This window comes from Takifugu rubripes, chromosome 1 (assembly GCF_901000725.2).
Source record: "Takifugu rubripes chromosome 1, fTakRub1.2, whole genome shotgun sequence".
Taxonomy (NCBI): domain Eukaryota; kingdom Metazoa; phylum Chordata; class Actinopteri; order Tetraodontiformes; family Tetraodontidae; genus Takifugu; species Takifugu rubripes.
In genome coordinates, this window is record NC_042285.1 from 11,711,442 (window position 1) to 11,734,300 (window position 22,859).

A 22,859-nucleotide genomic window follows, 5' to 3' on the forward strand; every position below is an offset into this window, starting at 1 on the left:
ATAAAGGCCAAACCCCCAAAGGTTATTGAGGACGTTGGCAGTTAGATTTCCATAGATGCACAAGGCTTTGGCTACACTCGAGAGGTGGACTAACAATATAGATCGGAAGGGTCGAAGCAGCCGATACTGCGGTTGATTTTGTACGCTTGCGTCAGACGTCAGCGGTGTGTCTGCGGCTGGAGGCGGCGGCGGCGGAGGAGGAGGAGGAGGAGGGGACGCTGCTGATGCTGATGCGAGAGCTTTCCGCCTCTGTGGAATCAACATCGGCGGACTGACTGTCGAGCGGATCAGCCTTTTATTTACCCCCCCCCTCTCTTCGTCGTTGCTGTACGGGACGAGACAAGCCGCGACAGCGAGTGTCCGGGACGAACATAGCAGAAGAATCCGAGGAGGGGAGGACGGTGTCGCCGCGTCACTGCTCCGGCCTGTCCTCTCACTGACACAGGTGGATTGCCGTGGGACAGACGTCGAAACGAAGACTTAATCCTGGGCGGTTGCGGTGGTGACGCTTTTGCTGTAATTGCAGCGTTAAATTTGGTAGAATTGAAGCCAAGGTTTTGTGTGTTAATATGAGCGTTGTGGAAGGGTTGTTTGTCGCGTAGCTAGCTAATAGGCTAATTTGGCTCGCTAGTCCGTTAGCAGCTCTTCTGGCCAATGGCAAGAATGAAGTGGGATGCTCGATGGTATAGTTGACATTATGAGCCTTTATTCCGTTCTAACACTACATCGCATACAAAATTAAACCAATTGTAGAAGGGGATTAGCACTTATAACTCGAAAGTAATTGAGCTTAGAGCAGCTGCGGTGCTTGGTCTGAGTTGGTTAGTGTGCAAATCAGCTAGCAGCGATGGATAAGTTGACACAACATTAGCTTAGGAAGCTAATGTTGACAAACTTTTGAAGATTATCGTCATTTGAAATAGTGTGAAATCCATTACGTCGCAGCGATGTTGACTTTGTTAATATCAAGTCCGGATTTGTTTCGGTGATTCAGTCATTGGTTTGTACGAATTGAAGCATGTTGATGGTGAAGCATTTGGGAAGAGCCAGGGATGGTTATGTTATAACTGAAGGACACGTGCGGACAAGAGGCACATATTTAAAAGCTCTTAATTACTCAAATGAAGGAACTGATAGGGAAGTAAAACGTATCTGTCAGCCATTGTTGACATCCTTTTAAAAAACTAGTCGTCAAACTCCTCTATAGCTATATCTAACTCCTCTAAACATGTTTGATGTAACGTCAGGATCCTGTTAAAGATGTCCAGCTCCACCTAAAAACATGACATTACCACCGGAAAACTTGACAACTGCAGGAAGATTGCCAGGTTTACAAAGTTGAAAAGTGAGTAGGAATGGAGCCGACAGTCCTGTCTGGCCCTCTGGGGCACTCGCAGTGGGAGTCAGAACAGCCATTTCCTCTGGGATTTCACACACTGGGTTCTGACAATGGAGGTGTGCTCTATCCAAACGGGACCGGCCAGACAGGTTTTCAGGACTTCACTAATAGTGACCACAGTCAAACATGCCAGCAAAATGAAGACCTAGTGTATGAGGACAAACCCGTAGAGCTGGAGAGCCTCATACATTTTTCTGAATTTTCACCCGGAGGTTTCAAGTTTGAGGACGACGAGTCGGCCATTTCCCAACTTTCTTTCCTTAACACCCACATAAGGGAATTCACAGATAAACAGGAGGGACCCGAGGAGGCAAGTGACTGCACATTGACACTGCCCTTTTCCCCCAAACTGGGAGAACTTTTTGGGAAAACCGCCAGTGGAGAGGTCTGTCTGACACAGGTGGACCCTCTTGAAAGCTCAAGTGCCCTCAGCAGTCAGGAAGAGCTCATCAGCCTCAGCGTACCAGCCTCGCCTTCCAAGATTTCTGAGACAGAAACGGTGGAGGAGTCCTCATTAGTAAATCTCTTCTCCGATGAAATGCCATGGCCCCCTTTAGGTTCCTCAGAGGAGATTAACTCACGGGATATCACTGAGGAGCTGGTGAATCTTTCACAGGAGCAACGAGCTGGACTGCCTCCCTTCCAGAACAGCCAGACTTTGTCACCTGAAACCGGAGACAAAGGTTTATTCCCCGGTCAAGTGACTGATCTGCTTGTAACCTGTAGTCCTCCCACACAAGGCTCAGCTGAGAGTGGCGTCTCATCTGACCACCTCAGCACATCTCCGCTGCAGGCTGAAGGATCTGTGCCTTTGTTGGATTTAGCGGTTCCAGACACGGACGGCAGTCTGAGTTTGAGTCCCACCAGCCCAGGCGAATGTTGGGCCTCATCCCTGCATGAGTCTGAGGTGAAATGCACAGGGGAGATCTCAAATTTGACTTCAGAACTAGGTGAGAATGACTCATGCGCTGTGGATGTACCCGCGGAAACGTCGGCACTGACGGCGACGCCGGCTGAAGATGCCTTCGTCCCTGGTGAGTTCAGTGAAAATTGCTTTGTAAAGGACTGTAAGGATCCGACGGAGGATCCCGTCTGTTCTGAAGCCAAGCCTCAGGGCAACGGGGCGATGGCTTCATGCTTGGCTGCTGCTGATGTGCACAATAATGAAACTTTGGACTTGGTGCCACAAAAAGGAGCCCAGAATGGAAGCGATCCAGATCTGGTGACAGAACAGCAGGGAGAGGAGAGGTTAGCAGGCACGGACCAGTCGGGTGGATCGAGTGATTTTTTGGTCGAAGACCTGCTCGGTTCTGCTCCTGAGGAGGGAAGGACTAGTGAGCAACCTGTGACCATTTCCCTCTCCAAGATGGTGGACGACTCCCTTCCAATGGTCTCTGCCGTGAACGTGGAGGAGGCGGACGTCTCTCCTCTGAAAGCTGTTTTCGACGCTTTAGACCAAGATGGAGACGGATTTGTTCGCATCGAGGAGTTTATGGAGTTTGCTGCTGCGTATGGGGCCGACCAGGTGAGGCCTTTGAATTACTGTTCACGGTGTGCATCCCCCTTTTTTCAGCTTGCATCTTCTTTGTAATGGACGGTGAAATGAAGTTCTAGGTAAAACAGTAACGCATAAATGATTTATTATTGATTTTGTGCTGAGAGCATCCTGCAAAAAGCATGCTTAATTCAATGAAGTGAAATCCATCCGGATGATGTCACTCAGCAGGTCGTATCGGTTGGTGATGCCTGGATCATCAGCGTAGGATGGTTTACGTTGGGTTTTGCTAAAATTGTGCCGTTGCTGAGTGTAAAAACAAGCGTTTAGCTAATGTAGCCTATGTTAGAAGGGACGACTTGAATATTTGAGAGGCGCTCTCAATAAATTTTGAATCACATTTAGCCAATAACACAGCTCGCCTGGATCAGATTGTCAGCCACATTAAGAAAGAAAACCTGAGCCAGGATTTCAGTCATAATCCACGTTAATCTGTGGAATATATTGGCTGTGATAGATTCTGGCAGGTCTCCTTATGTTAAGTCTCCACTGGCCATCATCCTAGTTGTACATCCTCTAGTTTGGAGATAATCTTTTAGAATGGCTGATGCGTTTCTCTCCATTTGACATACAGACCTATATTTGAAGCATTTTCACATTTTCAGAATGAATTTAAATTCACGTTTCAGGTAAATGAGCTAAAGTTAAAACCAATTATAATATCTAGACTGCATTTCCAAACCACGAGCCCTTTACACTCCTGTACAAACTTCTTCTTTCTTTACTAACTCTATTTTTTGCTTCATGTCCTGGTCAGCCTGCTATGATCAGGTGTTTTTACCTGAAGCTTTGCAGGGTTAGCACTCCTCATTCTAAATAATGGTGTCCTGTCAGACGTGCTCGTCTATATGTAAATATTGACTAGCTCACTAATCATTAACACGTGACTGCAAGCCAAACAATGACGTCATGTCAGACATCCTGTAATAGTCAAATGTCCTCGATGCTCATCTGTTAGAAGCACTTTCTGCCGCTTTCTTCTTTCACAAGGTAATGAGAGTCTCATGTTGAGGTTCTGATAAAACTAAGCACTTGAAAGAGGGGAGGTGTGTGCAGAATGTGAATATGTAGCACGTGGAGGAGTTTAGATCCCTTCTCTCATGTTCAAAGTGTTTCTGCTGCCCCTGATCTGTGCCATGTCTCGGCCTGTTTATTCTCGTTTCCTCAGGCAGAAAATGGGCAAAATGTATAAGAAACCAGCTGTGTTTTCCTCAGCCCCTCCGCGGCCGAGCTTTTAGGGACAGAGGAGCACATCTTAAATGTTTGACTGAGAATCGAGCCTGATTGTTTCTTCTGTCTCTAAATTCTCGACATATTTCCATGACACTGGGAATAGGTTTGACTTACTGGGCGAGGTCTGCTCCAGCAGCACCTCCCAAATATGTAGATCTCAGCAGTTATACTGTATTTTTCTTTCCCTGGGATTTTTCTAGGAATACTGAGCAGAATGTGCTGACTTCTGAAGCCTTTGTTTTCCTTGGGCCCAGCGGTTGTCAGGAGCACATGTCTGTACTTTTCAAAAACAAGCTTGCTTGTTTTTATTTATTTTTTTAACCTTTACCCAGATTAAAGAAAACCCGATTGAGCTCAAGACCTCTTTTACAAGGGCGACCTTGCCAGGAAAGGCAAGAGCGCTCACATCATAGAGGGAGGCAAATAAACGGCACATACCAAGTAGCACAACAAACATTAGCATGTGACATGCAAGCAGAGTTTGAGTTGTGATGAGAATCAATTTGGATATTTCAGAATAGAACCAACTTGGGATTTAAATTTAAAAACAAATGCCCTGCTCAAAGGATTTCCGTAGGCACTCTTAGAATAGAGCAGCAGGTTTCCAGTGAAACAAGTTCTGACAGTTTCAGTTCAGATCGGGGGGCATTCCAAGAAAGGGGGCTGCAAAGCTCAACGCTCTCTTTCCTCTTCAAGTTCCACCGCCAGTAGTGGCCGGCTGCAAACTGTCATCTGAACGTGAGGCGTAACGCCCTTCAGGTTTCCGAAGGAAGGTGCATAAATAGGAAGGAGCCAAAGCCGGACGGGGCCTTGTAGACCAGAGGTATCCAGCGGGTTTATTGCCTTACGTTGAAGGACGTGGGCCGGCTTTAGCATATGGGGATGAACCCCAGCGCACAGAGGTCGGCCCTATTCTCCAGAAGTAATCAGGCGGCAGACAGATGTCAGAATCCATTTTTGTGTCCGTTTGATGGGCCCAAAGTTCCTGTTAAACATAGTTTTTGATCTAATAAGCTCTGTGTGAAGGCTGCTTGAGGTCATTCTGGTGGTTGGGTCTTTGTGGCGATAAATTGTAAAATAAGACGGTTGCTCTGATAAAATGTTGCTCAAATCTAGCCGAGGGCCTTGACAGAATTACAAATGTTTTGGAACTCCTGGGACTCCATGAATATGAAATTACGTCTTTGCTTAAGTCACTAAAGCCTCATTTTCTGGTTTTTAGAACGTTTGTTCTTATAACATCGTCGATAAGGCGAACGCGCCCAGCCGGCCTCGTGCATAGACGGATGATCAGAATATATTTGTGTGTTGCCGTCCTCGGATGTGAAGCGAGTGAGCTTAAGTGTGCAGGAGCTGCTGCTGTCCTGCAGCTATGTGACACACTTGTACGACACGTATTCAGTCCCAAAGATCGATCTCACTACTACTCAGTGGGCTCACATGTGTTTTTAACCCTGATTTTGCACAAAAGCCACACTGCACAGCATTGTGGCGGCCGGTCAGGCGACGCTCTCAGCACCGCTTTAGTCGGGCGTCCCTCCCCTCACCCGCTGCTCTTTATCTGCTGCCCCTGTAATCCACCGTGGAATGCCCCGCACTCTGAAGCAACCCTCTTTTGTGTCTGCTCGTGTTCACGTTTTATATCCAAAGATCCATTTGTGTTCTGTCATCTTTTGAAAAGCACTTTGCTTATGGTCACCGTTATTAAAGCTGCTGGAGGAACTATGGTTCCTCCCCCCCCCCCAGCCTCAGCTGTGGGTATTCTTCATGGTCTGTTTCCACAACAGCAGACTGTGTGGAGGCACTCGGGCGTTCCATTATTGGCTACAGACAATAGAGGAAATTGAAAAAGTTTGATGCTTAATATTGCAGCACTCACAGTTGAGTTCATATCTGCCATATCTCTGTTTCATATGTTCAGAGCACCAATGAAAAATGCTCATATGTGCACATGTTTTTCTTTTTTAAAGCACCACCCTGTAGCCACTCTCATTCGAAAACGCCAGTAACGTGGTTAGATCCAGCTCACAAATGAGACGAGTAAACTGAAATAGTTTTGTGGTGTTGCACAGTGACAGATCTGCGGTTGCGGCTTGAGTCATGCAGGAAAATAGCAGAGGTGTTTGCAGGGCTTCGTTTTCAGACAGTACAGTAAGAAAACAAGTGACATCATTAGACATTAGCATGTTTTCCTGGCGAAAATGAACTTCAATTCACCTTTTGCAGTTTTAGGTTACACCTGAGAATAACCAAACAGGCTGAGCTGTGGACACCTAAGGGGCCTGACACTGCTGCAGAGCTTAACAACGCAGATGTAGGCCATGGATCCAGCCCACTGTTTAGGAGGTTTATGGCTCTGAATGCTTTGGCTGAGGCTGCAGTTCATCCTGCACATCGGTACTACTTCCGGAGTTTTATTGAACAAACACTAACCAAAACGAAAGCTCTTTATTATCGGGGTTATATAAAATTAACACTTCGTCTGTAGTCGCTGGTGTTATTCCCCAACCACATCTCAGTTTTCTCATCTCAGTTTGCTCATCTCGGTGTGCAGAGGTGTTGCTGATGACGTGGGTGATGCTGCTCAGTCTGCTGGAAAGTGTTTTTCATTGTTTCCTTCAGCGCTTTAGCATAACTGCCAACAGAATAGTAGCTTACGGTTCCCCTTACTGAGTTAAGACAATCGGTAAATCCAGCTGGGCTTAATTCTTTAAATCCAGATCAGAAGCCAAATGAGCTGTCAAAAAAACAATTTGTTTAGAGCTCTCAGCCACCAGAGTCCAAGCGTAGCATTGCTAAGCAGATCAGCTTGTTAAGTTCAACCGATTTATAAATAAAAAAAACAATAATAAAAAATTAAAAATACACGTGCAAGATTCTCTGAAATGACCTTGTTCATGTCCATCTGCACTTTTTTCATGTAATAAGCATGTTGAAACCATAGAAACCTCAACCAGCACATTCTCAAGCTCCCCCCTAGCTGATTCTACCCATAATACTTGTTTGAAATGCTACTGTAATAATGGGTTTGAGGGTTTTTTTGGTAGCTTGTGACATCTTATTTAAACAAAGAGATTGCAACGTACCACCACTAATAACGCAAACACAGAATCTTATAATTGTCCCATCAGATTTTAGACACTTTGAGGAACCACATTTATTCAGATGAAGGCTGTCTGAGCATGGACCTAAAGGGATTTACTTTTTAAAATACTTTGGAATCAATTTTGAGTCCAAAGCCTTCCGCTTTGCAGAAGTAAGAGAAGATATCCTCCTGTTGCCAGGTTACTGATATGTAGGAATATAAAGAATGTTGTTGCTCTTGCGTAACATTGAACAGCCGAATGCAGCCACAGTCCTGCCATCTTTGTTACATCACATGTGTGTTAAAGCACTTAATGGGCTGACATTTTTCCACAATTTGATCCACGCTGAAAGATTTGTGGAATTCACAAATTCCTGTCAACGTGGAACAAATTGTTTACGGTATTCCTATAGTTTCACTATTTTATACTTCAAAACTAATATGTGTAACTCATTGAGCCACTGTGGGGGAGGCATTGATTCTCTTACATATTTCTCTAGTTTAGCCTGCCGCTGTCCACCAATTGGATTCATTTGTTCCATTTGTCTTTCAGGTAAAGGACCTGACTAAGTTTCTGGATCCCAGTGGCCTTGGTGTGATCAGCTTCGAAGACTTTCACCGTGGTATCTCTGCAATTACCAACGGAGGTGTGTGTCATTTTCTAGAAGCGGTGCAAGCATTAATGTTGATGTCAACTATTAGGGGGTGTTTATCACCGTATTTGGATACGCAGGCCTCACTTATGCATTGAGATACAATCGCTAACAGTTTCATGGCTTGACTCCTGAATCTGAATCCTTAACTCACCTTTTCTTTTTATAGTTAAAGCATTTTCATTGTCAGTGATAGTTAGAGTTTAGCGTTGGCACATCACACACATTTGTTGACGTGGAAACAGCTTATCGGGTGTATGGTTTGATTCCCGTGCACTTTCTGGGCTGAGCTGCTCCGGTTACTGAGACCATAAGTAAATCATGACCTGACGATGCACATGGCGTCATTGGCAGGGTTTCAGAGCGGAGTGGCAGTGTCCTTTTCACATCAATTATTTACTGCCCTCACCCATCCCTTTCTATTCTCACTTTCCTGTTTTTCTTTTAGTTACTGTGGAAACCAAACTGCAACAGGGACATACAGTATTAAATACATACCTCTGAACAAATAACTCTTAATGACTATCACAGAGTGTCCTTATATTATATCATTTTCTTCAATACTGTCCTGTTACTTTCCATACCTTCTTTCTGTAGATGCTCAGTACCATTGGAACCATAAATTTGATAGGAGTATTATTTGTGTGTGAAAGTTAAAGCTTTCCTTTACCCTCCCAAGTCACTCACACACTGCTGAGAGAATCCCACCATACTTGTAAAGGTGGAGTCCAGTTTTTACTGTGGCTGTGGCCAACAAGTGCAGTAAAAGCCAGATCTTCTGTTTCCCTGTTATTATTTTAGATTTAACTGCATTCCTCTCTCTTTGTGTTCTTGTTCTTTCTGCAGCGCTGTCTAACAGGAATACAAACATAGCTGCAGGCTTTGGAAATGCCTTCTCCCTGTAGTAGCAGTGGCATCTCTTTATTAACCAAAGTTAATCTTGCAAAAGTGTCTGAGCTTTGCTGCTTACAATTAACCTGGAAACTGCAGGTGCTCCCGTAGAATCCACCTCACACTCGAGCCTCATTGTTTGATGACTGCTTTTACTCAAATGAGCAACAGTTTTTTCGAAGCAGTGATGAGTAATGGGTTACGTAAGCCAGGGAGCTGGAAAACCTTGTGTTTCCTGGCAGCTTTGGAGAACACTGCTTGAGTCCCATTGTCTCACTGGAGCACTATGGGCTGTTCTGTTTACTAGATGAAAGAGCGCCGTGGTTGGTGGGAGGCCGTCTAAAGTTACCCTGCTTGGCTGCAAGTGATTCCAACAGACGACTGAAATGACAACATTTTACTTGGACACACTTTACCCTTTTTTTATAACTTCATTATCCCTATTACCCTAATTAAGACACATTTTACAATATAACCTTTGAACTATGAGTGTCAGAGTTACATAATGAGTTGTCACATCATTTTTTTTATTTTTTATAGTACAGACAGTAAAACTACCGCTGTGGTTCTGCAGACAACATTTTAGTTGGGGTAGTTACTCTTGGTAGCTTGATATGTATATATATAATATTTATCTTTTTATTTAAACTCATTTTTGCATTTTCCTTTCATCAAACATGATGGATTCTGTTATATAGCACTAGATAGTGTCAGTAAATATCATGCACCAGGTAGGTAGGCTTTACATCCCTACGTTTGCAGATGCAAATTCCCAACATAACCAGCAGCTGTCTCTGTAGATTCTCAATCATCCAGGTCATAGTTATCAGGGTAGTTTTTTTCTGTCAACTTCTTCTATTTTGAAGACATTTCGCCTTCTATCACCTTCTTCTAAAAACATCCAGTTGACATAATAAAAACTACCTTGGATAACTAGCAGCATTCTTCCTAATGGCAGATATACATTAGTTCCAGTTTGTGTGCCCACATCTTATGACTTTGGGGACATAACAAACACAATAAGCATGTCTTCATGTCACGTCTGCAGGTCCTGCTCCACAGCTTTACAGTGTAAACTACAGTCGGGGGGATGGTGCTGGTGGCTGTCCAGAGGAATATGATGAGGTGAGGCAGAAAACACAAGGTTTACCCTGGCTTGTCATCTTTTGCATGTGTTCCAGTTATCAAGGCTTCCATTCCCATCGTTGCGCCCAGAAGTCCCATGCTGAACTCTCCATGCACTCTGTCTCTCTACTGCCATTTGCTGAGCAGCACGCATGGCTGTGATTACCACTGTGTGAATGTCCCACAGACACAAAACAACATATCTCGGGTGCCACTAAAGAGCATGTGGCAGGCTTAGGGTTGCGTATTCATTTCAAACACTGAATTAGCTGAAATGAGCTTTGTGTTTTTACATTTGCGTATTATTGTTTTTACGGTTGTGGTTTGCATATCTGGCATTCCACTCTCCTCCTGAGAATCTGTATATTTATCCACCACTTTTTCTGGGCACCGCAAAATTTCAAATTTTCTGCTCTTGACTGCACTGTCACGTTATTCCAGCAGCCCCTTACTGCACACCACCAGCACCCCCTGTTGGTGTGGTGTGGGCGTGCAGGACAGGGAACAATATTCAGGACAAATAGATGACCTTTAATTTAATCCACATCTTACAAAGTTCTTTAGTGGAGTGCTTCTTGTTTTTAAAATGAAAAATACATGGATGTTCTAAAAGTGAAAGTTAACATCAAATTAAACGGAATGTTAAATGTTTGAAATGAGATTTACCAACTGTTGTTTCCTGGATCCTGACCGGTAAACTGTGGTTTTTGGGAAGTTCATGGTTGCAGTAAATGCCACAACTGTTTCTCTGGCCCAGAAAAGAGGTTCTTCTCAAAGGATGTGCTGTTCTAACCATGTTTACTCTCAAAACAGGCAGTGTTGCTTTTCTGCTGTAACCTGGTTTACCATCCTTCCCTCCCCACATTCAAAAAATATTTTCTTCCCCTGCTTCTCTTTAAATGTGCACATCATATTTCAATTCTCTCATGTAAAATACAACATTAAGCAGCCACTTTGCATAAGGCATGAGCTGCCTTTGCCTCAAGACTCGAAACCACTTTTAATGAGTGTTTCTCTTATATTAAGCACACATCACGTCACTTTTCCTGGGTTTGTCAGACAGTGAATTACAAACTACAAAATACTTAACATGGTGGTGTTTTAACTTGGTTCTTTTGACACAACTCTGGACGATTAATCTTTCTAAGTCTTTTTTGCTACTCTTTGGACTTTGCCTCTGGCTCCTCCCCTCAGACCGCCCAGTAGAGCTGAACTCAGAGGAAGTTTTGGGATTTTTGTCTCTTTCTCTCGTTCTGAGACCAGATCAGAGGGAGCATTCGTCAGAGAACTCTGGTGGCTTTCATGGGGTAGCCCGTGCATCTTATGAAATGGTTCTGGGTGTGAAGGATAGCCCCCTGGGCCCTGTTCCTCTTAATGATTCACTTATTTTGGTACGATTATTGTGGCTCACTTTTCATTTTTATTACAGCCGTGATACCTGGCAACACGCGTCCAGCTGCTAGCAGCTTTATACGCTTATTGTAGTCTCTGCATTGAGTAGTTAGTTTTTGTAAATACCACATTCTTGACCTCATGCATATACAGTTTTAAAACTCCCGCAGGTTTCCCTTAGATCCACTGTCAAAATTACAATGAAGTATTTTTGATGTCAGATCATGAAAAGATCATCTTTTCTGGTCATTGACCATTTTGTAACATTTAACTTTGTTGGCTTCTCCAGCAAAACGAAGTGACTGACAGTGCATACCTTGGCTCAGAGAGCACTTACAGCGAATGTGAGACCTTCACAGATGAGGACACGGGAGCTCTAGTCCCTCCTGAGATGCATGAAGATGTGGAGACAGACAGTGGCATTGAGGCCACGCTGCACGACCCTGAAGATGGCGGGACAAGGTCAGTATTTTTTTCTACAGACAATACACACATCAAAAAACTGGATAATACTCAGTAAATGTATGTATGAACATAAAAGTGCCATTTTTATACATATCATTTGACATCAATAATGAGGCTTTAATATTTTATTATAATGGAAAAATGATATTTCTCATGACTGAAGATGGCAGTATTTGTTGCATGTGTCTTAGATCTTTAAACATTAAAGTGAGCTTGCACATTGGTTTCCATGGTTATCGGAGACCTGGTTACCTATATTTGGATCACCAGACCGGCAGTAAACAGACGCTGCTTAAAGACTAATGTGGACAGAGCTGCTGTCCACATTAGTCTTTAAGGTGGACAGAGCTGCTGTTTTATGTCCTTAACTGCCACAAGACTGTTTCATAGTCAGCACAGACAAAGTTCGCTGATACTTTCTTTCAGTTTGAACATGTCAGCTATTTGAGAAATAAACTAAAATGATTGCAAGATGAACTGCAGAAGTTTCTTGGTGCATCTGAGTAGATCATCCTTAGTATTGGCTGTAGATCAACAGTCTCATCCTTCGTGCAGTCTGTGCTGGTTTTCATCGAAAAGCTTTGGGTATGATTTTTTTTATCTCTGTTCCTGTCGGCTCACTGTCGTCATCTGTTGGCTACCACGTTTCATAACTCTTTTAAATGGAATATATATAAACTGCCTTGGGCCTTTCAGTAATTTATGGTTCTCTTAAGTTGACCGTAAGGATTCAATTTCAACACATCTATCTCACATATATAGTTGTTATAATGGTTTGTAAGGATGGGATGATTGTGTTTTGATGATCTGTGGTTAAATGTTGTGTATAAAGTGTGTGTGAGCCAGTTGGACCAGAACACGTGTGCTAACAGATTGTATTACTCAACCAGAGTCTAATATATTATTCATTATGATGGGGGTCGTGATAAAGCCCTTGTTTGAGTGTTTAGCCTTTCCATGTTTTTATCCTGTATCCTATATTTTTCTAGAAAAAGGTGATAGCTGTTACTGCCAGTTCAGCTCTGTGCAGTCATACATAAGATGCTCTTGTTGACAAGGTATTTAGTTCAAATGTGAGGAAGTGCAGAAACCTGAGGTGTGACTCTGTGATCCTCACTGACCTATGTATGCAGTTTAATGACAGATTGGAGTGCTCTGCCTGAGGTAGGGTATGCACACACTTCCTACTGCATGACTGAATCTTGAATTGCAGGAAATGCTGAGTTAGCGCTTTTTCCTTGCTGTTTGTTTCTTTCTTTGGAGTGGCCGGATTGGAAAGCTCTGCACTTATTCATTCCCTTAATTATATTTTAGCATTTCAGCAAAATAATTAGAAAGATGCTAATAAATCAATTGCAAGAACTTATCATCAATCTTGTAGAGATATTCAAATGGTGATAAACACTTTGAGTGTTTTATGAATTAACAAACATTTAATTTTTCAGTTGAAAATGTTTGCCAGTCCAGTAATGGTGATAATCAGTTGTCATTAATATGAGACAAGATTTAAATATGAATCTTATAATATCTTGATGTGTTTGCTTTGGGCCTGCGCCTCGGAGACCTCTGTGGGGAAAAAAGTACAAGACTTCTATTTTTGAAGGATGGCAGAGCACAGCGCAGCCGTCTAGTACAGTTTCTATTACGTGCAGGACAGGAAGTCAGATACAAAGAGAAAATAAGACATCCTGTAAAAAAATCCTTTTGACGGCGAATCTCTTTTAACTGTGTGGGAGTCACACTGTCAGATATATTTTGAAAGTAGAATTACCCATAGTAGAGCCACCAAAATATGAACAAAAGTGGGAATACTGTCCTCTTTTGTGGCTCGGTTTATACACTACAAAGGGCTAATATCGAGCGACTGTACATTCATTTGTTTTCAGCTGACTGATGGGGCTGCACTGACCTAAAGATGCATTCGGTGTATTTTGGCAGATAGTGGAGGAGATAAAAGGTGAAATTATTCTGCCACACCAACCCATCTGGTGCATTATCAGGGTCAGAAGTTGTTGAGTAAAGAAAACGTTATATGACGTGCAAAATATAATAGGAACTTTTCAGCATTTCGTAAAGACGTGTAAAAAAAAAAAAAAAGGTCATCTGGTCTGGCTCCCCCAGCATCTCTTAGCCATATTAAGATTAGAAGTATATGCATTGGTCGGGGGATTAAAAATCTAACAGGATTAGCCTCCCCCACCCTTCTCCGTCCTACCCGTGTCCCCGCACACATTTGGCCCTTGTAGGGTCAGCAGGACTGTCTGCTGGCCGTTACTTCTTAGCTTAAATCTGCTTAACACACTCGCAGGCAGCCCTTGCTGCTGCAGTCTCGTGTCTGTCCGTTGGCACAGTTGATGCAACTTCAGCTGTGAAGCTACGCAGCGCTGGACTCAGTGATTTACAAAGACGGAGTTGGTGGTCTTCTCCAAACAGGAGAATCACTTTTTTTACTTGCTTTAACTTTGTGGAAGTTCAGGATTCCTCTCTGGTTGTCCGGGGTTGTAACTCCAGTTGTCCCACGGCTTTCATGCCCGGGCAGCGGAGGCCGTACAAAGATGCGTTCTCCCTCTTCATCCTGTCTTTGTCCAAGCGGTTTAAATGTGGACCCAGTTAGTAAGAGCCTGAGTAAAGGGTGAGTGACTTCAGAATGAGTAGATATTATTAAGGTCAGATCTTCACAAGGCATCACTGCAACGTGACCTGCGTAATCGTCTGAATGCTTTTTGTTTTTGTAAGATTTCCTGCTTTCTCATTGAATATTGAGGTGAAATTGACTGTTTAGGAAATATTCTCTTCTGCCAACTTTCCTGCCAGTTTTTGAAACATCCCCTTTAGCAGCAAATGCCCATTTCTCTGTTAAGTGAAGCTCATCTCGTTGATTCAATGAAACATGAAAGATTGTTTTCATTTGTAGTGTGTACCAGACCTTCTAGTAGCCCAGACACAGACACTGGTCCAGATTTACTCCCAGACAGCATAGGGCTTCCCTCTCCAGAGAGTGCTTCTACATTGGCAACGAGCCGCAACACATTTTGTTCTAGCCAAAGCGGCCTTTGGGATTAATGTGAATTAAAAGATTACCTTTTGAAGACAAGTGATCTTTGAATTTGTGGGGCAATTAATTTTCCTTAATTTTCTTTACTTAGCCTTACTGAGAACTTGAGTCATATCATCATTTCAACTTTGAATATATTTGTTATTGTGTACTAACAAGATTGTCACTCATACGTCCCTCAGGTTCTCCCTGAACTCTGAGCTTCACAGCCACAAACCAGCCTTGCTGACAGTCATCGGAGGGGAGGAGGAGCACTTTGAGGACTTTGGGGAAAGTAACACCTCAGAGTTGCTCCTGGAAAGCACAGTGGATGGGACAGAACAACCAAGTGACTCCCATCTCCTGCAGACCCCTGAGCAGGTCAATGGCTCCTCCTTGCTGTCTCCCAGGTATGTGCTCCTTGTCTCTACCCTGGTGAAGCAAAGCCGTGTTTAAAGTGTTGATTGATCCTGATCACCAGCCATTCGGGGATGTAAACAGTCCAGAATTTGCCAAAATTATGTGAATACAGTAAAAAATGTAATTTCCTTCAGTAAATCTATTGTTTTTTTGTTCAAAATACCTCTTTCTGCATTTTTAAGAAAAAATGTTTCTCTTTCAAACTGTAATTGAGGTCAAATGTTGATACAAGCTTTGCATAGACATCCTTGATCCACCTTATCAGCCTCCATTTCTGACAATCAGCAAGATGTGATATGTGTTTACAAAGTTCATTCCATTCTACTCTTCTTCCACTGCAGAGGAGCTACTTGTCTCACATAAACAGTTTTAATCAGACTAATAATTTTGCTAAAATGCTAAAAAAAAATAAAAAAATAAAAGGGTAAATTCGGTTGTTTATCTTCTTCTTTTGTACCCTCATTATTTAAGTCTTAGGGTGACAGTTGTTGGCAGTCCCTCATGGACAAACTGTAGTCCAGATAAAGATGAAGCACAGGCGCCGCTTCATCACTGTACAAAAATGAAGCACAAATATGTGACGAGCAGCCTCTAAGTTCAGTTGTTGAACACAATTTTTATTCGTTATACAGCTAATTCTCATCCTAAATACATACGAAGCTGCATGTATTGGCATGATTCTAAACATACTATGAGGGAAGTAACCATCTCAGCTTTGACCTCCACATTGTTGGAAAGATTCGGACATTCTTTTTCACAAACACCAAATGTACAGTCCTGTGAACAGGTTTGCCTTCCTGGTACCATTCATTTGTGGTGCAGTGGGATCTATAGTCTTTTCCCCTTTTATCATGTTTTCTTCATTGTTTTGAACTTACATTTAAATCTACAATTCTTTGCTTTTAGATGTGCACAAATACAATTAATCAAATATATTTTAGTAATATTTTCTACGATTTGAAACCTCTAACACTAGCTGATGTAAATTAGATTCAGGTACCATAACGATACAAAGTTTTACAAAAAATAAAACTCATACAGGCCCTAAATTACTTCTGGTCCATACATTATATGTAATTGATTACAAGGCAAGCTGGCTAACATTTACAGGAAATGGTGGTATGACTAAAAAAACATGCAAAAAAACCATCCCACAAGTTTCACCCACTTGGTGTGAATGCGTCAGTGTGTTTTGAGCCAGTCATGCTCGGTGTTGGTGCATGCCGGGATTCCTCCTACACACACTCCCACCTTTATCCATCTGCATATCACAGCACTCTGACAGTTTTCCCTCTGCTCTACACAAACACATAACTTAAATGGTCTAACCGGAGCATCCTTTTTAACACAGTCAGGGAAACTGGGTACAACGTGACCAAGTGACGGTCAAAGTACACCCAGCACGCTATATTTCTGCTTAAATAAACAGGATCCTGCACCGGCTCGTTGCATAATTCAGACCTGAATCACTTGCTGAATTAACAGACGGCAAGTAGAGGTGTTGTGATGTAAAGTTCTAAAATTGTGATATGATTAACTTGTCTTATGTTGGTTTATTACACATGAAGATATCCAAGGAATGACACAAAAAAGGGTTCTTTCTTTAGAAATGATTTCTTATAAACACACAAAAATACACTCCCAGTTACCTTTCACTTCGTCTCACATTCTTCTCTCACTGAAGCCCTCACTTTTGACTCACTTGTGTGGTTTTCACCCAGTTTTCACCCACCTCATTCTTGTCTGTCTCTCACCACTTCCTCCTACTTTTCCTCCGTATTTTCCTCTCTCCAGTGCACCTGCTCCTCTCCCTGACTGCTTTCAGAGCTTCCTCAGAGAGGAGGCGCTGGACTTTTTCTGTAGCCAGTGTCACAAACAAATAAGTCGTCTTGAGGACCTCTCCACCCGTCTCAATTTCCTAGAGATGACTAGGTAACATTACTCACAACCTAGTCCGGTTACAAGCTGTGTGACTGTGTTTGTGGTGTTTAATAGGTGCAACTGCACGCATGCACTCACTCTGCCTCCTGCTCTGGACCAAAAACGTGTGTGTGCAATACATTGTACTCCTCACACACACATACTGCATGCTGCTCCTAATCTTCTACCTCTGCTCCTTCTTTTTGTAAGTGTGGTGATGTCATTTTATACATTAAAGCAGTTTTGGTGGTAGCTAGTACCCAGGGAATGTACAGTACTTTAGACTCATGAAATATTGTACTGGACTTTACACTGCAGTGTATAATTAACTGACTGGGATCACAGGTGAGTGAGTATATTTTGGTTTTTGGGCTCATCTTCACACTTTCAGTAATCCGATTATTGGAACAGTCATGCAGAATCGGGTTGAATGACCATTTGCTGTATTCCAGAAAAAAGACGATTCAATTTTTTGATAACGTCTTGACTCCACGATGATGAATTTATGTATTTTGTAATTCCTAAGGTTTCCATAATCATTTCTGTTGCTGGCGTTTGCTGTGATGTGTGAATAGTTTCTAGCTCTTGTTTCTGCCTGTTACACCTTATCTGTAGGGCTTTCAGAATGAGGGATGGGGGTGGTGGATATCAGGAGATAGTGTCTCTTTCCTCCATCCCTTTTTTCTTTTCCTGACCAGTTTTCCTGTTGTTTTGTCCCCCTATCCAGCGCTGGCAAGAGGCTGTCCAGCAAAAAAGTTGCAAGGTAAGCTAAACAGTTGGACTGAGTTCATGTTTCAAATATGAGTGCAACAGAGTTTTTTTCACTATCAGGAAAATACCAATTTTTCAGTGGGCTCCAGGAAAAGCAGAATTAACTTTCCCCTTTCCACTCATGCAGACACCTCCTCCAGAACAGTTCCATGACTCTGGATACCATGAGTGATTTAACGCGGGACATCATGGAGCTTGCTGACAATGACATCACAGACAAGGTGAGACCTTATTTGTCCCAGAGGCTAATGATACATTTGCTCGCCTCTGGTTATTCACATTTATACTTGTAAGCTGCAGCATTTTTTAGCTGTTTGTTAAACGGCAATTATCAACTGGTTTTTGGAAAACCTGTCAAAGGTACTCCTCCTTGAGCGTCGAGTGGCGGAGCTGGAAAAGGAATCGGAGGCCTCGGTGGAGCAACATGCACGCTTGCGCCAGGACAATCTTCATCTGGTTCACCGGGCCAATGCTTTGGAGGAGCAGCTGAAGGAACAGGAGGTGCAAGCTCACGAACAACTGCAACAAGAGAGCCGCCGTCAAAAAGACGCCACGATCAAATTGGAGAGGGAAAGGGAGATGGAGCTGGAAAACCTGCACACCAGGTGAGCGCCAAAAGATTGGATTTGCTCTTTAAATGCAGCTTGTTAAAGTGGTAGTTTAACAAAAAAAATGTAACAAAAAAACACCAAGCTCTCTCTGAGATCTTGGACTCTATCAACGTGCCAGTAGTTCGCATCTTGTTTACAAGTGCCTCTGTACTGCCACCCCGAGGCACTACTCTGCCACTACACCTAGGCTATCCCTTTATACAGCTTTATCTATCAGTTTAGTTATTACAATAGAGTTTTTTTCAAATGTCACTTTTCCACAGGCTGCAGCAGCTTGATGAAGAAAACAGTGAGCTGAGGTCATGCGTCCCTTGTCTTCGAGCAAACATTGAGAGACTGGAGGAGGTGAAAATGAAAATGACTCACCTGTTGTGCGAAAACTGGACTATTATAAACTCTAAACTATTTGTTTTCACTCATTTTAAAGGAAAAGATGAAGCTTCAGGATGAGAGAGACACAATGGCTGACAGGCTGCAAGAGGAAACAGAATTCCGCAAGAAGATGGGCGACAAGCTGAGCCACGAGCGCCACCAGAGTCAGAAGGAAAAGGAGGGAACTCAAGAGGTCAGCTTTAACAAACAACATGGGGTCAAAATATGGGTCAAGTGTGATCATATAAAGCTGTCTAAATGCTTTCTCCTCTACAGTGCATATATTAAAGGCGCCTGGAATACTTATTAATTTGTTTGTATCTCAGCTTATTGAAGACCTAAGAAAGCAGCTTGAACACCTCCAGTTATACAAACTGGAAGCCGAAGCAAAGAGAGGGCGCACGCCAGGAGCAGGGCTACAAGAATATCAGACGCGTACACGTGAAGCTGAGCTGGAGCAAGAGATCCGACGACTTAAACAAGTAGTGCACCTTTTTCTGTCCTTAAGCTCTTGATTTTCTGCATGTTCTCTCATTTTCTGATCTTTGGCATTTATCGCCTCCAGGACAACCGCAGCCTGAAGGACCAGAACGATGAATTAAACGGACAGATCATCAATCTGAGCATCCAGGGAGCCAAGAATCTCATGACAGCTTCCTTCTCTGACTCACTGGCTGCTGAGATCAACTCTGTATCACGCTCAGAGGTAGACTTGAAAAACATCACTAATTCATCAGTTCTTTCGTATTCAAAAATCGGCTTTTTAATCTCTGTTGTTTGTGTCTCCAGTTGATGGAGGCTGTCCACAAACAGGAAGAAATCAACTACAGGCTACAGGACTACATCGACAAAATCATTGTGGCCATCATGGAGTCAAACCCCTCCATCCTTGAAGTGAAATAGACTCCACAGAGCCACACAGGGACTCAGGCTCTTAAGATGTAGGAGACTTGGCATCAAGAAAGAGGAAGGAGAAAACAAAGGGTTTCATCAGAGACCAGCAACAATGCACTCCATTCATCAAAGCCCTTCTCAAAAATGAGTCGTATGAAGCTCCTTCACTGAGGCAACTTTGAGTTTGATCACTCTTCTGTGACGGAATGTGTTAACCCTCCTGAGCACGATGTGGTTCTGGTGACTTCCATGTTATTTGGTTAGAGGGACCCAAGTCTCCACTGTTGAGTGAATGTGAAAATGAGCGCCAGAGGTCTGTGTCGTAAAACTCATCTTCCAGCCCCTTTTCAAAGGTGTTGTTTTGAACTAAAAAAAGAAAAAGAAAGAAAGAAAAATGTTGAATGCACGGAACCAAAAAAGCCTTAAATTAAAGGTGATGATAAGAATTAATTCTGTGAAGCTGGCATACCTCGGTTCACTGGTGGTTTATGTGAACGCTTTAATCTCCTGAACCAAGCTGAATCCTGCTTTCATCCAAGTTTAAAAGTCATGAAGCACAGGTCAGGAGAACAGAGCATTGATTTCCTTTTTCTATGTTTCTCAGTTGCCACTTTCTGTAAGGGAGTGTTCTGTCATTTTACCACATTGTTTCCAGTGAAACCATGTGATGGGCATTTCTGAGAAATGCTTGGAAGGTTTTTTTTTGCGTGTGTGTGTGTGTGTGTGTGTGTGTGTTTTCTGCGTGCTCTGAAGGGGGTTCACAAAAGCATGAAGAGTAGCAAATGAAGGAATTGGGTGATTTCTAATTTTTCTGATGCAGGCTCCTAAATCTACTGGATTATCATCAAAATCAGCCCATACTGACGCCCGGTAAACTCTCCAAACACTTGATCTGTACTTAAAGGGATAGAGCATAGCGATTCTGGGAATTCTAGTGTAGGCTTTCCCGTCTGCCACAGGCCTGACCCCAGTGTCCAATAACTGACTGAAGGTGACGGTGTGCAAGTTTTACCTGGATATTTAACTGGCTTTTCTTTCTAATACGACATTTGCAGTATAGGTGAATAATCAAATGGTTGTACTTTGCACTAATGTATTATTTCTTTTGCATTATTGTTTTGTTGGTGAAAAATGTGTTCAATATGGAAGGGATCAGTTTATAAATGATGTATATTTCAAAGGCATTTATGGGGGTATAAGCGCACAGTCTGTTGCTACTGACATAACAGTGGAGATGTGAACTGTAGTCCCACTCACTGTTGAAAAGTAATTCCTCACACTAATTTATGCCGTTTAAATCAATCGTGGCTGTCTTTATATTCACCTACATACTGTGTGTTTTTCTGCAATTACAAGTGACTAAACAATTCAGTTTTCACTGATTTCATTCAGCACCAGTCTCACACAGGAGAGTTTGGTAGGTTTGTGGGGCTCTCTGCATCAGTGTCAGCAAAACGTTCATGTTTTTCACTTTGTTCAGGTCTTGTTATCACCACTGTCCTTCACCTGACACTGAACTGGGACAAAATAGCCTTGGATGTTAATGACTTGTACATGTAAAGTTTTTTCTACACTCATACTAGATTCTAGGTATTTTTATAGTTGGGAAGAAAAGAGCATTTCTCATCTTACACTGAGACAGCTGCCTGTAATCTTCTCTAGCATGTAGCGTGTACAGTATATTTCCCAATAGTTTTAAATAACATGATAATATACATAATTTTAAAATAGTTTTTTTTTTTCAACTCACCATCTTTAGAGCAGAGTGGTTCACAGAGGAGGTCTGTGTTAATCCCCTGTGCAAACACGAGATCGTGACCTGCTCAGAATGGTGGTTTGTCGAGGACATGGTGCCAGTGTAACCTGTGCACCATTTTGGGATCTGACTGTTGACTGTTGTCTTTCCAGATGGAGTCGGATCTTGCATGGAACCATTTTCTTTTGTATAGCTCTGAATTTTGACTGATAAGTCGTATGTTGTTTGTATCAGCTGAGTTATTGGAGACCCCATGACACCAGCAATCACTCGGGTGTCCTGACCTCAGTCTCTTACCTTTGACTAACTTTGCCCCAACTGGCAGAATACTTTATTCTTATCAATGAGTAATGTTTGCAATACAGTGTGCACTCCTAATCCACTCTGCTTCATCTCTTCATGTCTGCTTTTCACAAAAGGTTTGACAAAAGCTGAGCATTCAGTTGTGACCATATAGGAGCATGAAGTTTATAAAACATTCCTTTTAATGAGATGAAGGTGAGTGCACTTTAATCATGTCCCAATTTCTGCCCTTTACAAGACCAAAGCTTGAGCCAAAGTTAGAGCTTATAGTCCTGAATCTGTCAGGGTCTGGGGTCACACCTAATCATGAGCCAACAATCAGAGCTTACCTTTTTGAAGAAAGAAAGAACATGGCCTGCTAGTCTAGACACTGTGCTGCTGTGTTAAACTTCAAACTAACCTGATGATGAGCCCTGGAGGAGGTACTGACCATGCGACTTAGGCAGTTTGTTAAATTATAAATGATGAAGCCTGAAATGTAAATATGAATTGTAATTTTTGTGATTTTTCTGTCTCTCACACTCACTTCCAGTGTCCAGAGAATCTTTGCTCAATGCACAAGCATCACTACTGTAGTAGTGCATGTGAAATGGGGTGATAAAAAGAGAATATTGTAGAAAAGAGTTTAAATTTATTCCTATTTTCAAAGCTAAATGTATAAATAACAGTATTGGTTATAGCTGTATATTATTTTTGGAGATCTCCAAATGATCTAATCTTAATTGTTGCTGGGGGAGTATAATTTCTGTCATTGTTAAAACAACAGTTTAGAAATTAAGCAGTAAGGTTAATAATGGAAAATAAAAGGAAACATGAAATGAGCCTGTGTTTGGTTGCTTTATGTCTCTGTCCTTGTTTTTCCAACTGAATATTTGCTTTCGACCCACTAGCCCCAAAGGTTTGTATTATTACAATTACCATTAATATTACTACTACTATTATACAATGGGACCCGAACTAAAGCTTGGGTCCCATTTGTC

At 42.5% G+C, this 22,859-nt stretch overlaps 1 protein-coding gene across 2 annotated transcripts; it reads left to right on the plus strand.

Moving 5' to 3' along the window:
• The first annotated feature begins 183 nt into the window (after positions 1–183).
• On the plus strand, positions 184–22,700 carry rab11fip3 (RAB11 family interacting protein 3 (class II)). 2 transcript variants are annotated; one of them, XM_011603571.2, is made up of 14 exons: positions 184–2,924; positions 7,826–7,919; positions 9,865–9,941; positions 11,623–11,795; positions 15,036–15,242; positions 17,047–17,184; positions 17,900–17,935; positions 18,071–18,164; positions 18,304–18,548; positions 18,818–18,899; positions 18,982–19,119; positions 19,253–19,408; positions 19,492–19,632; positions 19,716–22,700. In XM_011603571.2, the coding sequence occupies exons 1-14, from the start codon at positions 1,356–1,358 to the stop codon at positions 19,827–19,829; spliced, it is 3,264 nt and encodes a 1,087-aa protein (XP_011601873.2). In that variant the 5' UTR covers positions 184–1,355; the 3' UTR covers positions 19,830–22,700. The 2 variants fall into 2 exon arrangements, with proteins under 2 accessions (XP_011601873.2, XP_011601877.2); XM_011603575.2 differs by lacking the exon at positions 17,047–17,184.
• Positions 22,701–22,859: the final 159 nt, after the last annotated feature.

Bases quoted from the DNA above. Each gene is read 5' to 3' on its own strand.
- rab11fip3 (XM_011603571.2), top strand. From the start codon at position 1,356: ATGGAGCCGACAGTCCTGTCTGGCCCTCTGGGGCACTCGCAGTGGGAG. The intron at 7,920-9,864 runs GTGTGTGTCATT...TCACGTCTGCAG, and splicing joins CTCTGCAATTACCAACGGAG to GTCCTGCTCCACAGCTTTAC. The intron at 17,185-17,899 runs GTAACATTACTC...CCCCCTATCCAG, and splicing joins AATTTCCTAGAGATGACTAG to CGCTGGCAAGAGGCTGTCCA.